General features: G+C 42.6%; 1 protein-coding gene across 1 annotated transcript in view; it reads right to left on the minus strand.

Annotated features, from left to right (window-relative positions):
- IFT52 (intraflagellar transport 52) overlaps positions 1-11,554 on the minus strand; it is a 30,427-nt gene extending 18,873 nt beyond the window's left edge. Inside the window, exons 1-6 of the mRNA XM_004430385.3 lie at positions 11,432-11,554; positions 8,861-8,985; positions 7,789-7,876; positions 4,519-4,648; positions 4,146-4,221; positions 2,983-3,054 (exon numbers count right to left, since the gene is read on the minus strand). Coding sequence (XP_004430442.2) covers positions 2,983-3,054; positions 4,146-4,221; positions 4,519-4,648; positions 7,789-7,876; positions 8,861-8,985; positions 11,432-11,452 — 512 coding nt within the window. The 5' untranslated portion in view covers positions 11,453-11,554. The remainder of the gene's footprint in view (positions 1-2,982; positions 3,055-4,145; positions 4,222-4,518; positions 4,649-7,788; positions 7,877-8,860; positions 8,986-11,431) is intronic.
- Positions 11,555-14,716: the final 3,162 nt, after the last annotated feature.

Below are 14,716 nucleotides of genomic sequence, written 5' to 3' on the forward strand. Positions count from 1 at the left end.
AGGGTGTGGGGAGGCAGGGGGAGGGCCCATGAGGAATCCCCTATAAAGATTTTAATTTCCCTTAGACTATTAGAAAATTCTTTTTAGCTTAAGTTTAAAATTATTTCCTTCCTGTGTCAGTTTTCCCATCCCTTCAGTAAAGTTGCATCTACCCCTTTTACAAACCACATATGAATGAGTAAGATGAGGTAGGTGAAAAGTTTGGGAAGGAGCACTCCTGGAAGAGGAAACAGATACGTAAAGGCCCTACGGTGAGAAGAAGCTTAGCATATTTAAGGAGTTGAAACAAGGTCAGTGTAGCTACAGTAGAGAGAGAAGGGAAAAGGTACATGATAAGAAATGAGGCTGAGAATCCGAGACTCTCTGAGAATGGGCCAAGATAATCTGAGATTCCAATAGGACAAAATATTTCAAAGCACGAAGCAGGACTGCTTATCCACATCTCAGAGCCTACTAGTAAGCTGTGCTGCTTCCAGATGACGCAGGCATTTGCCCTTCAATACAATTACCAATGAAGTAATAATACAACAGCAGGTAAGACACTATGCCTTATACCTCGTAAGGTACAAGCACGTTCACAAGAATCACCTCACTGGAGTTTCCCAACAACTTTGAAAGACTAATATTGTCCCCATTACATAGAGAGGGAAACAGAAGCTGAGAGTTACTTAGCCCTGGGTCACCCTGCAAGTACGACATGAAATCAAACTTCTAACTCCTTCTAACTCCAAGTACACAGTTCTTTTACCTACACCAATGGATGAGCTGAGACAAAGCTCAAGAATTAGATTGTGATTCCGGAATGTCAAAACTGTTAACTCTATAAGTTGTCCTACATGTTTCCTCTTTATGACTTCACCCTGGTTCATAGTAAGGAAGCTCTTCCCTACTCTAAGATTATACAATATTCACCCATATTTTCTTTTAGTACTTTTATAGTTTCATTTTTAATATTTAATTTTTTTTTTTTTGGTCAGGAAGATCAGCCCTGAGCTAACATCTGATGCCAATCCTCCTCTTTTTGCTGAGGAAGATTGGCCCTGGGCTAACATCTGTGCCCATCTTCTTCTACTTTATATGGGACGCTGCCACAGCATGGCTTGACAAGTGGTGCATTGGTGCATGCCCAGGATCCGAACCTGCGAACCCCGGGCCGCCGAAGCGGAGTGTGTGCACTTAACTGCTGCGCCACTGGGCTGGCCCAATATTTAAATTTTTAATCCATCTAAAATATATTTTTGGATGTGGTCTGAAAATGGAAATGTTTCTCCAAATAGTTAGCCAAAATTATGCCATCCATTCTCCAATAATTTAAAACGTTACAGGGCCAGCCTGTTGGCGCAGTGGTTAAGTTCGCGTGCTCCACTGCAGCAGCCCAGGGTTCGCAGGTTCGGATTCCAGGCATGGACCTACGCAACGCTTATCAAGACATGCTGTGGTGGTGTCCCACATACAAAATGGAGGAAGATGATCACAGATGTTAGCTCAGGGCTAATCTTCCTCAGCAAAAAGAGGAAGACTGGCAAAGGATGTTAGCTTAGGGCCAATCTTCCTCACCAAAAAAAAAAAAAAGTCACTTTTACTATAAACTAATGACCCCCACTTTCCATATATATTTTGAGTCTGATTCTAATTTTTTACTTATTTTTTGCTTATTCTGTATTATTACCACATTATTTTAATTACTAGAGCTTTGTAGTATGCTTTAAGGAAATAAAAATGTTCAACTTCTATGGGGCAAAATACCCGGAAGTACAAAGGTAAACTGGGAAAAATATGTGCAACACATGGAGGTCAGATAAATGAATAAGAAAAGACAAACCATCAATAGAAAAATGGGCAAAAAGTAGTGAACAGGAAATTCACAGAAGAAATACAATCAGCCAATAGACTTTAGAGGCCATCCCACTCATTAACAATCAAAGAAATGCAAGTTAAAATAAAGAGGTATCATTTTCACTAGAATACTCCATGCTGGTAAGAGAGGAAAAAGGGGCATGTTCATGGGGACTGTAAGTGCTACAAACTGCCTGGCAGGTGACCTGGCAATGTATCCATTGGAAGACCTTTGACCTAGAAATTCCAATGTTGGGCCGGCCCCGTGGCTTAGCGGTTAAGTGCGCACGCTCCACTGCTGGCGGCCCGGGTTCGGATCCCGGGTGCGCACCGATGCACCGCTTCTCCAGCCATGCTGAGGCTGCGTCCCACATACAGCAACTAGAAGGATGTGCAACTGTGATGTACAACTATCTACTGGGGCTTTGGGGAAAAAATAAATAAATTAAAAAAAAAAAAAAGAAATTCCAATGTTCATATCCAGCCTACTAAAATATTAGCACAAGTGCACAAAAATTGTACACAAAGATGTTCACTTTGTGCTTTGTTATTCATAATAACAAATATAAAATTGTTTATAGTAACAATATGGGGCAGAAGTTAAGAATACAGGCCCTGGAGCAGACTGTCTAGGTTTGAAACTAAGTTCTGAAACTTACTAGTCAAGTGAGCTTGGGTAATTAACCTCTCTGTTATTGTGTCTATAACCTTACAGGACTGTTGTGAGGATTAAAGGAGGTAATACACACCTATCACATGGGAAGTGCTCAGTAAATGTTAGGTGGTACTATTAAAGCAAAATATTATGAACTACCTAAATGTTCAATAATAGGAGATTGGTTAGATAAATTTGGATACATTCAGTTTTACCCAGTCATTAAAATGATAAGGTACCTATCTGTATTTTTATATATGGAAAAAAAAATCTAGAAATCTAAATACCATACTGTTAAGACTGATTATCTTCAAGGAGAGGGGCATGGATTCACAATGGAGGACTTCTACTTTCTTCCTTTTGGACTGTTCAAATTGGTTTTTTGGTGAGAATTACTTTTGGAATCAAAATGAAAACTCTTCATTTTGGGGAAAAAACCCTTCAAAATGACAAATACATCCTCTTCAGGTGGTCTCAGAAAACACACTCACTGAGCATTGTTTCCACTGCTCTCCTCATCAATGATTCCAGGCACAGCCTTCCCTGCAGCTCGGCTAATTTCCCTTGAAGAAAAAAATTAAAATCTAGTAAACAAGAAAATTTGGGAATTTCACATTCCATTCATTAACACTAAGTATGACCTAGATGCAAGGACTTCGCAGACTTGTTCAAGGTACAATTCTTAAAAATTAAATAAAGGTACACCTACAAACCTCCTCCTCTTTTGGGAAGCTTGCAAAAGTGAACATGAAAATAATGATCAGTTCCTCTTTTGAGTCCTGAGGGAAGGGTCCATATACTAGACCCACATTCTAGTCCCGTGTTCTAGACTCTGCATCGTCAGACCCAGCAGAGTGCCTGGCATACAGCAAGTTCAAGTGTGGAATGAATCCTTTTGAGTACAGGGAAACGTTCACAGAGGTCCCCTGATTTGCCCCTCATGCATTCATTTCGCACTTCCTCAAAGCCCCCAATTTATGTTTTAGGATCCAGTGGATCAGAAAAAACTGACTTCATCCCAGGCTCCAGGGGTGGAGAACATGATCTAGCTGTGCCATCAGGGCATTCTATGCCCTCTGCCACAGCGACCAGTTCGGGATGGGCATGTGGCCTAGGCCAGCTCAAACAGAGCAAGCCTCAGGACTACTCTTGCTGGGAATGCTGGGACCCACGTGTGCTCTCTCAACCTGGATGATGTGGCCTGTGGATATGAATTTGGGAACTGTTAACTATTCAGTCAACACACAGGAGAGCAGAGCCAAGAGAACTGCAGACAAATGGAACTGGAGCCCTGAGGACATCATGAATCTTTCAGTCCATCCATATCCACAGCCTGCCCTATTTCTGGGCTTTTCAATCACACGAATCAATCAAGTCTCTATTGTTAAATCCCATTTGAACAGCGTTTTCTGTTGCTTGCTACTGAATGTATTTTGACTGACAAAAAGGTGAATGTCGAGTAAGGTTTCAAAAGATGAGAGGAATATAATTTGATAGATGAGGAGTAATATAATAAATAAATTATAATATAACAAAACAAAAAGGCGAGAAAGGAAGAAGCGCCAGGGAAAAGAATGTGTGAGAAGAGAGGAGGGAAGACTCATGTAGAAAGATGAGTCATTTGAAAAGACATTTCTGTTTGCAACACACTTACCTGTTCAAGACCCCATTGGAAACCAGAGCTTCTTTAGGATGGAAATACTTATAATACACATTTCTAACCACAGCATCTTTAAGGGGAAAAGAGAAGAAGGTACATTTTACATAACAGAAATAAGTTTTATATTACAGACACATAAAACTTTGATCTGAAAGGAACCCCAAACTCTGTTCCAATCCCTCTCATTTTATAAATGGAAGAGGCCTAGGCCCAGAAGGTTCAGACTGCCCGTGAGGCCAGAATGCTGCACCATGTACCCCCACAGCCCAGGGCTTTTTCTATTGTACTATTAGGCCCAGAGGGCTACAATATGAACAACAAATAGGAAATTATTGCCTCTATTAAAATAATAAATAATAATAATTACCATTATTAACCATGATTCCATATTCTTCCAGGAGAAAGTTAATATTGGTATCAAATCTGGATTCCCCACCCTCTCCTAGCATCACAAGGATATCTCCACCGCCATCAAGGTGCTTCTTCAGGACTTCAAACTATGCAAAGGAGAAAAACAATCTAGAAATGTACCCAATACTATAAACAAGACCTTTACTAGCTGAAAATAAACACTTCAAATCCATAAAGGCACTTCAATATAAATGTATATAAGATAATATAAAATTTACTCTCTGTGTAAAATTTCCAAGCTTGTCTTTAAGCATAAGCTCCAAAATACTCAAAATGCATTGACATTTTCCAAGCTAACTATCTGGACAGCAAACCAAGAGTGGACAACTATTAGCTGAAGGAAGCTCACAGGTCTCCTCGAATCAGCAGCATCCTCGGGCTCTACCTACTAGATGCCAGGTGTACCTACCCTCTCCAGACAACCAAAAATGTCTCCAGACATTACCATTATGTCCCCAGGGGAGGGGGAGCAAAATCACCCCTGGCTGAGAACTGCTGATCTAGACCATGCTTTCTCTTCACTGCCAGCCAAGGATATCAGGAGGAAGGCGTTTCATACCACCCCCAGGGAGGACTCTGTTCAAGTCACTGACTGATCAAGCCACAGTGAGAAATGCATGTCGTCTGCGTATCTCTTGGGGAGCTCTCTCTTGCTTTCACAAAGCTGGGGAGGGCAGAAAAATCCAGGGGTGATCCTGTTGACCCAGCCTGAGAAAACCTGGGGCGGGTGGTCTAGACAAACAGCCTCTCAACTTCTTTAAGCACACCATCAGAAAAAACGTGAACATGCACTCCAATATGTATATAAAGTATGTATTTATATAATTATAAAACATATTCCCCAAAAGGAAATTTTTTAAGGATAATAAAGATACGAATAATAACTATGATTTCCTTTTGGCACCCCAGTTCATCACATGCATCCCACTTTGGAAACCACTGGTCCAGCACGGACCAGAGTGGCTACAGCAAGGCCCCACTTGCTCTTGCACACTCCCTAGATTTCCTTCTCCCCTCCAACTCCCTAAATATAAAAAACATAGTGCAACAATTAACACCATCAAGAGGGCTTGCTCCCAAATGAGACATAACTTCACAGATCCTGGACTCTGCACAATAGACTTTCCTGGTTCATGGTGATTCTATATACTTATTTAGCCTTTGTTTCAAAACGTTAAATATAAAAAAGTGTTCTAGTGTATGTATGCTCAAGCATTAACAAACTGAAATATATATATTTTTCTAGTGTATATCTGCACAAACATTTATAATTTGAAGCATACAAATTATTTTATAAATCATGTTCCTTTAATTTCTTTACATTACAGTTAGGACATTGACTTTTTTTTTAAATGGTGGTGGGTTATATTATCAATTCAAGGTAATGAAGGTGGTATTTATAACATAGGTGGACGTTGGTCTGACGGAGTTGGGAAGCATGGTCGGGGACAACTGGAGGTGACTGAAAACCACCACCAAGCAAGCGCGATGAGCCAATGTCGTAGAGGTGGGAAACGGGGGAAGACTCTGAATTCAGCCTAGTTTCTAGCTTCATTCTATCATCTAACATCAGACATACGATGTCTGTTCCATCACAGAAGTTTCTGGAAGACATCATCAAAGAGGGATCATATAGTCCTTGAGGGGTGAACCGACCCCTTTACTAGGCCTAAAAGGCCAGTAGCAGTGATCTCCACCCTGGAGGAAGACCTCTGCTGACCACTAGGATCAGCCAACTGGAAGAATAAAAATGCAAAAGAATACTGGTTTTTAGAAAGAAGGTAAAGCTTTTCTCCCTTTCCTTCCTACCTCACTCCAACTCTAGACAGAAGGTGTGGTGCCAGGGACTGGTCTGGTGAGAGCACATTTTATTAGGCTAATTTAGCTCTTTGGAACCAAATCTGCCTCTCAAAGGACTCCCATATTTTGGAAGTCACTGCCTTCCATTCTTGAGAGCTTTAAGTAAGGCTTGGCCTGGCACTCACCCCCCTTAGGAAAAGGGCCAGGTACTGGTGTTGGAGCCTCTTTCTGGATGCTCTCGCTTTCCTGAGGCTGCTTGCTCCCCTGTGGACCTCCTCCCCTGGCCTCACCCAAGATAAGGGCAGGACACCTTGGACCGCCTCCGTCTAAGGACCACACCGGCCCCACCCTGCCTCGACCTCCCTACTCCTGACAACGCTCCCTGAACACCAAGGCACTTCCAAGTTTCAGTGAGAAAGGCTCTTGCTTTATTCTGGGTTTTTTGTTTTTTAATTGTGGTAAAATACACATAACATAAAATTTACCATCTTAACCATTTTTAAGGGTACAGTTCAGTGGTGTTAAGTACATTCACACTGCTGTGCAACCAACCTCCAGAATTCATCTTGCAAAACTAAAACTCTACCCCATCAAACAATAACTCCCCATTTCCCTCCTCCCCCATCCCCTGGCAACTACCATTCTAACTCTCCCTCTATGAATCCGACTACTCTAGGTACATCACATAAATAGAATCATAAAGTATTTTTCTTTTTCATTTAGCATAACGTCCTCAACATTTATCCATGTTGCAGCATGTGTCAGAACTACCTTTCTTTTTAAGGCTGAATAATAATTCATCGTATGTATATACCATATTTTGTTCATCCATTCATCTGCTGGTGGACATCTGGGTTGCTTCCAATTTTTGGCTATCATGAATAGTGCTGCTATAAATATGGGTGTGCAAATATCTTTTCCAGATCCTACTTTCAATACTTTTGGATATATATCCAGTAGTGGGATTGCTGGATGATAATTCTATTTTTAATTTTTTGAGGAACTGCCATCCTGTTTTCCACAGAGGCTGCACCATTTTACATCCCACCAGCAGTGCACAAGGGCTCCAATTTCTCCACATCCTTGCCAACACTTGTTATTTATGTTCTCTGGACTTTACATTTATCACTCTTTGTCTATTCCATGAAACAGAATAAAAACCAGCTTAATTTGTAATGGAATTTTCCTATTTTCAAAGCAAAAATATGGCAAAGAAGTATGGCTAATATTTAATGAGCCTGCACTATGTGTCTGGCACCTTACATGCATTATCTCAGTGCATCATCACAGCTACTCCATGATGAAGAGAGAGATGAAGTGATTACCTTAAGGCCACATGGTAAGTGGTGAAGAGGGATTTAAATCTAGGCTTGCAGAGTCCATGCTCCTAACCATCTCAATATATTTCTTTACGGATATTTCTTACCTCAGCTGCAGTAAATTTTTCCCTTGGCCCAGCTGTAATCCACAGTTTTACCCCAATTAGCTTCTCAGATGTAATTTCATCTTTTAAGCTGGAAATATGATTTTAAAAGCAAGTGTTAGATCCATAATTTAAGCCAATTTATGAATTATTTTAGCCTCTAGACTGTATGGAACCGGAGGCTACACAGGCCCAGCAAAGAAGGGATTTAGAGGTACCTGGTCCAGCCTTTCTCCCAAAGTTGAGAATCCCTTCTATAGGCCGGCCCCACAATCATCGGCCTCTGCTCAAATACTTCTTATAAGCCAGGGTGTACAAATTAAACCACGCTAGAACACAGAGAGTCCTCCAACTACTAATTCAATCAGCTCTACCACTAGCTTGTATGATTACCTATCTTTAGTCATTAAGAAAAACCATACACACGCACACACACACACAAAGACAGAGAGAGATTCTTTTTTCCTTTCCCTAAACTGAAGTATTGACCCAAGTTAAAATAGGAGAAAGCCTCTAATCTCTTAAAAAGTTGTATATGGGGCTGGCCCCGTGGCTTAGCTGTTAAGTGCGTGCGCTCCACACTGGCGGCCCGGGTTCGGATCCCGGGCATGCACCGACGCACTGCTTCTCTGGCCATGCTGAAGCCACGTCCCACATACAGCAACTAGAAGGATGTGCAACTATGACATACGACTACCTACTGGGGCTTTGGAGAAAAAAAAAGGAGGAGGATTGGCAATAGATGTTAGCTCAGAGCCGGTCTTCCTCAGCAAAAAGAGGAGGATTAGCATGGATGTTGGCTCAGGGCTGATCTTCCTCACAAAAAAAGAAAAAAAAAAGTTGTATATGTATAATTAGAATCATTTTTTGATTTGAGATTTGGGGGACAACTTAACAATATGCTAACTGCCACTTATTGAAAGAGATGTTTTAATAATTTATTTACTTCTGAACGATCTTTAAATTGAGCTTCTCCCACCAGAACAATCTATCTTACATAAGAAAATAAAGACTTTTCAGTGTTACCAGCAAGCTATTATTATCACTTAGAAGGGAAAATAATACACACAGTCACCTCTGAATCTTCCAATTACTCCGAAGTCTTTTTTGCATGGATTTATAGCCATTGTTGGTGGTAAATAATTCTTTTTTGTATGCATTGAAAAGAATGGTGCTCCGAAGCTCTTTCTCCATGGTTACCTTACGGAAAAAAGAAGGAATCAGAAAAAGGGAAACAATAAACAATATTGCAAAAGAAAGACCCCAAAAGGAATAAATAGTCTACTTCTTCTAATTTATCAAGAAAAGGTATACAGCTGCAATCTAGCTATGAAATCCCCACAGTTCTCAAATGTCAAGAGTGAAATGGGGCTGGCCCCGTGGCTTAGCGGTTAAGTGCGCACACTCCGCTATCGCGGCCCGGGTTCGGATCCTGAGCGCGCACCGACGCACTGCTTCTCCGGCCGTGCTGAGGCCGCGTCCCACATACAGCAACCAGAAGGATGTGCAACTATGACATACAACTATCTACTGGCGCTTTGGGGAAAAAAAGGAGGAGGATTGGCAATAGAGGTTAGCTCAGGGCTGGTCTTCCTCAGCAAAAAGAGGAGGATTAGCATGGATGTTAGCTCAGGGCTGATCTTCCTCACTAAAAAAAAAAAAGAGTGAAATGAATAATCACAGCTGCAGAAACCTAGGCCAACCCTGGCTTTTGCCTCCTGTCTCTCGCCCTGGCCTTTCCACTAGACACTCCTATGGCCCTGCCCTGCAATCACCCTACCCTTGTGGGGAGACCATGTTTCCCAACTGATTCTTCACTGCTAACTACTATTAAGGTACAGTCTTCTAGATTCTTTTTATACATATGTTAACTTATAGTTTTATTTAAGAAATAAGATCTTACCATATGCACTACTCTGCAACACATTATTTTCACCTAACCTTGTATCTTTCACATCTTTCCATGTCTGTACATATGGATTTACCACATTTTTTTAAACTGCTGCACAATATTCCATTTAATGGATGTACCATAATTGATTTAACCAGTCATATAGTGATTGACATGTTTTTTTCCCAAAATTTTTGCTAGTAAAACAATGCTACAAACATCATCTTTGAACGTTTTGTGCACTTTGCCTATTTGTAAATTCCTACCTGTTGAAGAGCTAAGTAAATTATCTCCATGTTGCCCTCCAAAAACTTATTTCCACTAACACTAATACATTGCTGTTTCTACAAAAGCTTATTTCCAGTCTTTTTCATCTTTGCTAATAAGATAGGCCAGAAAAATCCCCTCATTGTTGTTTTAATTTGCACTTTGAAATGAAATGGCCATCTTTCACAGTGTACATTGGCCACTTACATTTCTTCTGATTTTCTTGTTCATATGCTCTACTCACTTTTCTATTGGGTTTAATATTTTTCTAATTGACCATTAAACAAATACTTCCATAAGTTTGTTTTTAGACTTAACTTCTGGTGGCTTTTTGGTTTGGTTTGGTTGAATTCTGCAGGCCATACAAAAGATTTTAAATTTGTAGAGTCAAAAGCATTAATCTTTTGCTTTCTGGCTTCTGGATCACATGACATATTTAGGAAAGTTTTTGCAATGCTAAGATTATAAATACATCCAACAATGCTTTCTTCTAGTACTTTTGTGACGTCATTTTTTAAGATTTAAATTTTGGACAATTTGGAATTTATTTTGGTGCTCAAAATGAACTTCGTTATTGTTCTTTTTGAATTACTAGAAAGTTGCCTGACACTAATCCATCTTTTCAGTGCTGATTTGAAATACCACCTTGACTATATAATAAATCCCTATAAATGTTTGGATCTTACTCTGAATTGTATTATGTTTTATCTGCCTGTAAGTTCCTGTTCAGTTCCATACTATTTTAATTACTATAGCTGTATACTATGTTATAATATCTGGTGGTGTTGAAGAGCTAATCCCCCTTATTATCATTAATTTTTAGAAATTTCCTGGCTAGTCTCACATATTTATTTTTCCAGTGGAACTTCAAAATCATTGTGTCACGTTAAAAAAAAAATCACCCATGATCCCACCACAGCTATCTTTTCAGGCTCCATTCCATCCATGTGCATGCTTGTTTTCACAATGTGTACACACAGTATTGTATTCTGCTTTCTCCTGTTTTCTGAAAGAAAAGTCTTCGTGATTAGGTTAGTGGTTGCATGATCTATTGCATGGTTATCCCATAATGATCTCAACTACTGCCTTCACGGGCATCTTTTCAATTTTTTGTCATCATAGATACTACTACAATTTATATATTTCTGCTTTTGCCATTAATTATTTTTTGCCGTAGGGCAGATTCTTAAGAGCAAGATACCTAGGAAAAGGGGATGAGACTAAAATGTTACGAGTCCTTGTCTAAGGCTCTTTCATACTCAGCAGGACGACCAAAAATCTCCCAGCTGGAGGCAACGGAGATTCGAGCCCCGTCTGAGGTCGAGGATCCGGGCCTCTATCTGCGCCGCCGGTTTACTTTACCCCAGCGGACCTCGATTTTCCCTAAGACTGGCCCAGAGGCCCCGAGGACAGTTGGGCGAGGCCCTTGCCAGCTCCCCGGCCGCTGCAACACCCTGGCCGGCCCATCACCGTCGGAGCCCTTCTTACCTGAGGCCCAGTGACCACCATCTTCACCTGACGCCGCCCAGCATCCCCGCCAAGTATCCAAGGCCCCTTAGCAACGGAGAGGCGAAGCGGCGCACCAGGTCGCCGTGGACCGCGGGGAGGATCTATCTGACGTGATGACGACAGAACGGAAGACGCCATTGCACCTTGACCGACAGGGGTGGTGTGGATAGGGGCGGGGCCAATGTGGGACCGTACCATTATATTGAATGAGGGGTGGATCCAAACAGAACGTGGATTAATTTAGGCCAAACATAAACCCATTTAATTTTCTCCTTTAATATCAAGTATTATTATTAAACACTGATAAAAATGGTAGGTCCCAAGGGCCCAAGCTTCGCTCCATCCCGAGGGAGGAGCATAGTGAAAGCTTCCGGCAGGGGGGTGGGGAACGCCGCGGCCTCGACCCCGTGAGCGCAGGCGCGGAGCGGCAGGGCCGGCGGAGGGCAGGGGCTGGGGCTTCGCCGCTGACCCTAGGGCGGCGGGGAGTGTAGGGCACGCGGGACTGGCGGCTGGGTGCGTGATGTGGGAGGGCTTGGGCGCTCTGGGAGGCCAGGAAGGCTTCCTGGAGGAGGGAGGGCAGGTTTAGTGGTGAGGATGGTAACAAGTGAGAGTTCTTTGTCTTTGATTAGCTCCGCGTGTCTGAGAGCCACAGTGCCAGGCCCAGGACATGGCGGTGAACCTGCCTTTTAGGCGTCCCCAGGTGGGGAGTTACACCTGGCCAGATCCTAGAAAAAAGTAAAAATATAAACTGTGTGAAGAGAGCTGTGAGGGGCAGGAGGTGGGGAGAAAGGCGCCCCCAATGAGCAAAGATGCGAAAGAAGTGTGGTATTCATTAAGGCAAGGGCTGGGGAAGGGCGTTCAGGGCAGAAGGAACTGCTTATGCGAAATAGCCCGCCGTGAAAATGAGAAACCAGGCGCCGGTGACCACAAACGGGCCACCCTTCTCAGAGGGGAGCGCTCCGTGCCTGCCCTGAGAGAGTGTGGACTTTTGGGCAACGCTGCCGTCTGGCTGAGTCAAACCCTGGAGAGCAGAGACATCTGACGGTCTTGGTTTACATTTATATTTGTTACCATCTTCAACATGTATAGAGTAGTAGGAGTTTTAGGATCTCAAAATGCACACACAACTCTTGTTGCCTTTTCACAACTGCTGTCACTGCAAAGTTAAAAAGTGGGGGATGATGGTGAATTCTCTTCCTAGGGAGGCTGTATTTTGGTGCAAAATTGGATGAATAGCATCTGCAGTTAGGGATAAAAATGGAAGTGATGTATTCCCACTGGAGAGAGAGTAGGCTGTGCCACCTGAGGGTTGGGACTGGTCTTGGGATCCTTCTGCCTGATGTGCAGTCAGTGTTTGCTAGAAGACCAAGAGTACCTGCCCAGAGCACTTCTCCCGCTGTTGGAGGCAGTAGAAAGAGCAAGAGTTTTAAAATCAGCTGCCACCAAGTTCATTTCCTGGCTGTGCCATGTACCAGCTGGGTGACCTTGGGCAAGTTGCTTAATATCTCTGAGGGAACGTTTCTTATCTGTAAAGTGAGGTTAATAATTTCTAAATGCTGGCTTACTGTGAGGATTGTAGATAATGAGTATAAAACTCAGAATGTGCTCAGTAGACATAGGCATAGCATGATCAATTCAATAGCATGATTTTTCGTCATTTTTATTTTCTATCCTAGTGAAAATGTTGTGATCTTACAGTCTTCAAACAGGTAGAACCACTTTGTGTTTCACAATCCATAGCAAATTGTGTACTTTTAACAATATTATTACGTTTCTGACAATTACACTCTCCTGCTTTTTGTTTTGGGAAGTTGGGGGAATTTTGGCCTCTCCCTCATCATGGCCCACATTTGTCAATTAACAGACAGATTGTTTCTGTCCGAGTTCTCAGCACATGCCGAACGGTAACAGTAGCTCTTCCTGACCCAGCTTCCATCTCCAGTAGGTCAGTGTCAGTGTTGTTGGTGTGTTTGCCATGGTCTTCCAGCTTCATCCTCTATAATTCCTGGGGCAGGGGCTGGTAAACAAAAATGGGGGGAAAGAGTGGCACTGAGTTAAGAGGAAAAGGCAATAAAATCCCTAGCACACACTGATGTTAAGAAAGTTCCCCTCTTGTCCACAAACCTGAAAGCTGATAAGACCACCCTGAAGTAGGTGAGGAACCACAGGTTTGTGAAAAAGAAACCACTTTTCCCTGAAATAAGGCAGCATGATCCATCCTACAAGGGCAGGGTGTCCTGAATTCACGAGGTGTTCTGTGCACACATTCTGTCCAGTCAGAATCACTTTTAGAAATGACTAATCTTGAACACATGGACCTCCATAGGTGGCCAGGAAGCTCTGGTCACCAAGCCTGCACCAGCCTCCAGCCCTGTTTAAGGCCTGAGCTCCCCATGGCCTTAGACCTGCCAAACATACTAGGGCATGTGAGGTGGAGCACAGCATGAATGTGGCAGCCAGGCTCCGACCATGAGTGTCCCGTTGAATGTCTTCTCTTCAAGATCCCATTTCCCACCACCTAGCTTTTTCCAGCCAATTCATGACTTGGCTCTCATTAGATTTTTTTTTTGGTGAGGAAGATTTGCCATGAACTAACATCTCTTGCCGATCTTCCTCTTTTTGTAGGTGAACTGCCACCACAGCATGGCCACTAACAGACGAGTAGCTCAGGTCCACACTCAGGAACCGAACCCCGGGCTGCTGAAGCGGACAACACCGAACTTAACCACTAGGCCACTGGGGCTGGCCTTCCTTAGATATTTTGACAGTCATTCTGCTTGCACCTAACAGCCAGAGTGAGGGGCAGACCAGCATAAATGTTACATGTGAGAGTTTCTATGGCTCCAGTTCCCAGTTCTGGCCTTTATTAGCTATGTGACCTTCAGACAAGAAACAACTTCTGTGACCTCGTAAAAAGGCAATAGTAATAGTTCCATAGCTACCACAGGAAAGAGAGCTCCCAGTCCCTCCCTTGAGTCAACATCTGGCACAGGTGCATCTTTGGACCACATCCCTGGCCCTAGCTGCAGGGGAGGCTGGGAAAGTCAGTATCTAGCATTTCCAGCTCCAGTGTAAGTGGAGGTAGTTATTGCCCTTCATCAAGGCTCATAAATTAGGAGAGTCCCTGAATATAGGACGGGGTTCAGATATCAGGCTGACAAACCTAATAACAAAAGTCCAGTACCACCCACAACAAAGACACCATCAACATAGAAAAATAAGAGGCTGTTGGGTGATACCCTATAAGCTTGTTACGTGTCTGTC

Source organism: Ceratotherium simum, chromosome 21 (genome assembly GCF_057802395.1).
Source record: "Ceratotherium simum simum isolate JZ-2026a chromosome 21, ASM5780239v1, whole genome shotgun sequence".
Classification (NCBI taxonomy): Eukaryota; Metazoa; Chordata; class Mammalia; order Perissodactyla; family Rhinocerotidae; genus Ceratotherium; species Ceratotherium simum.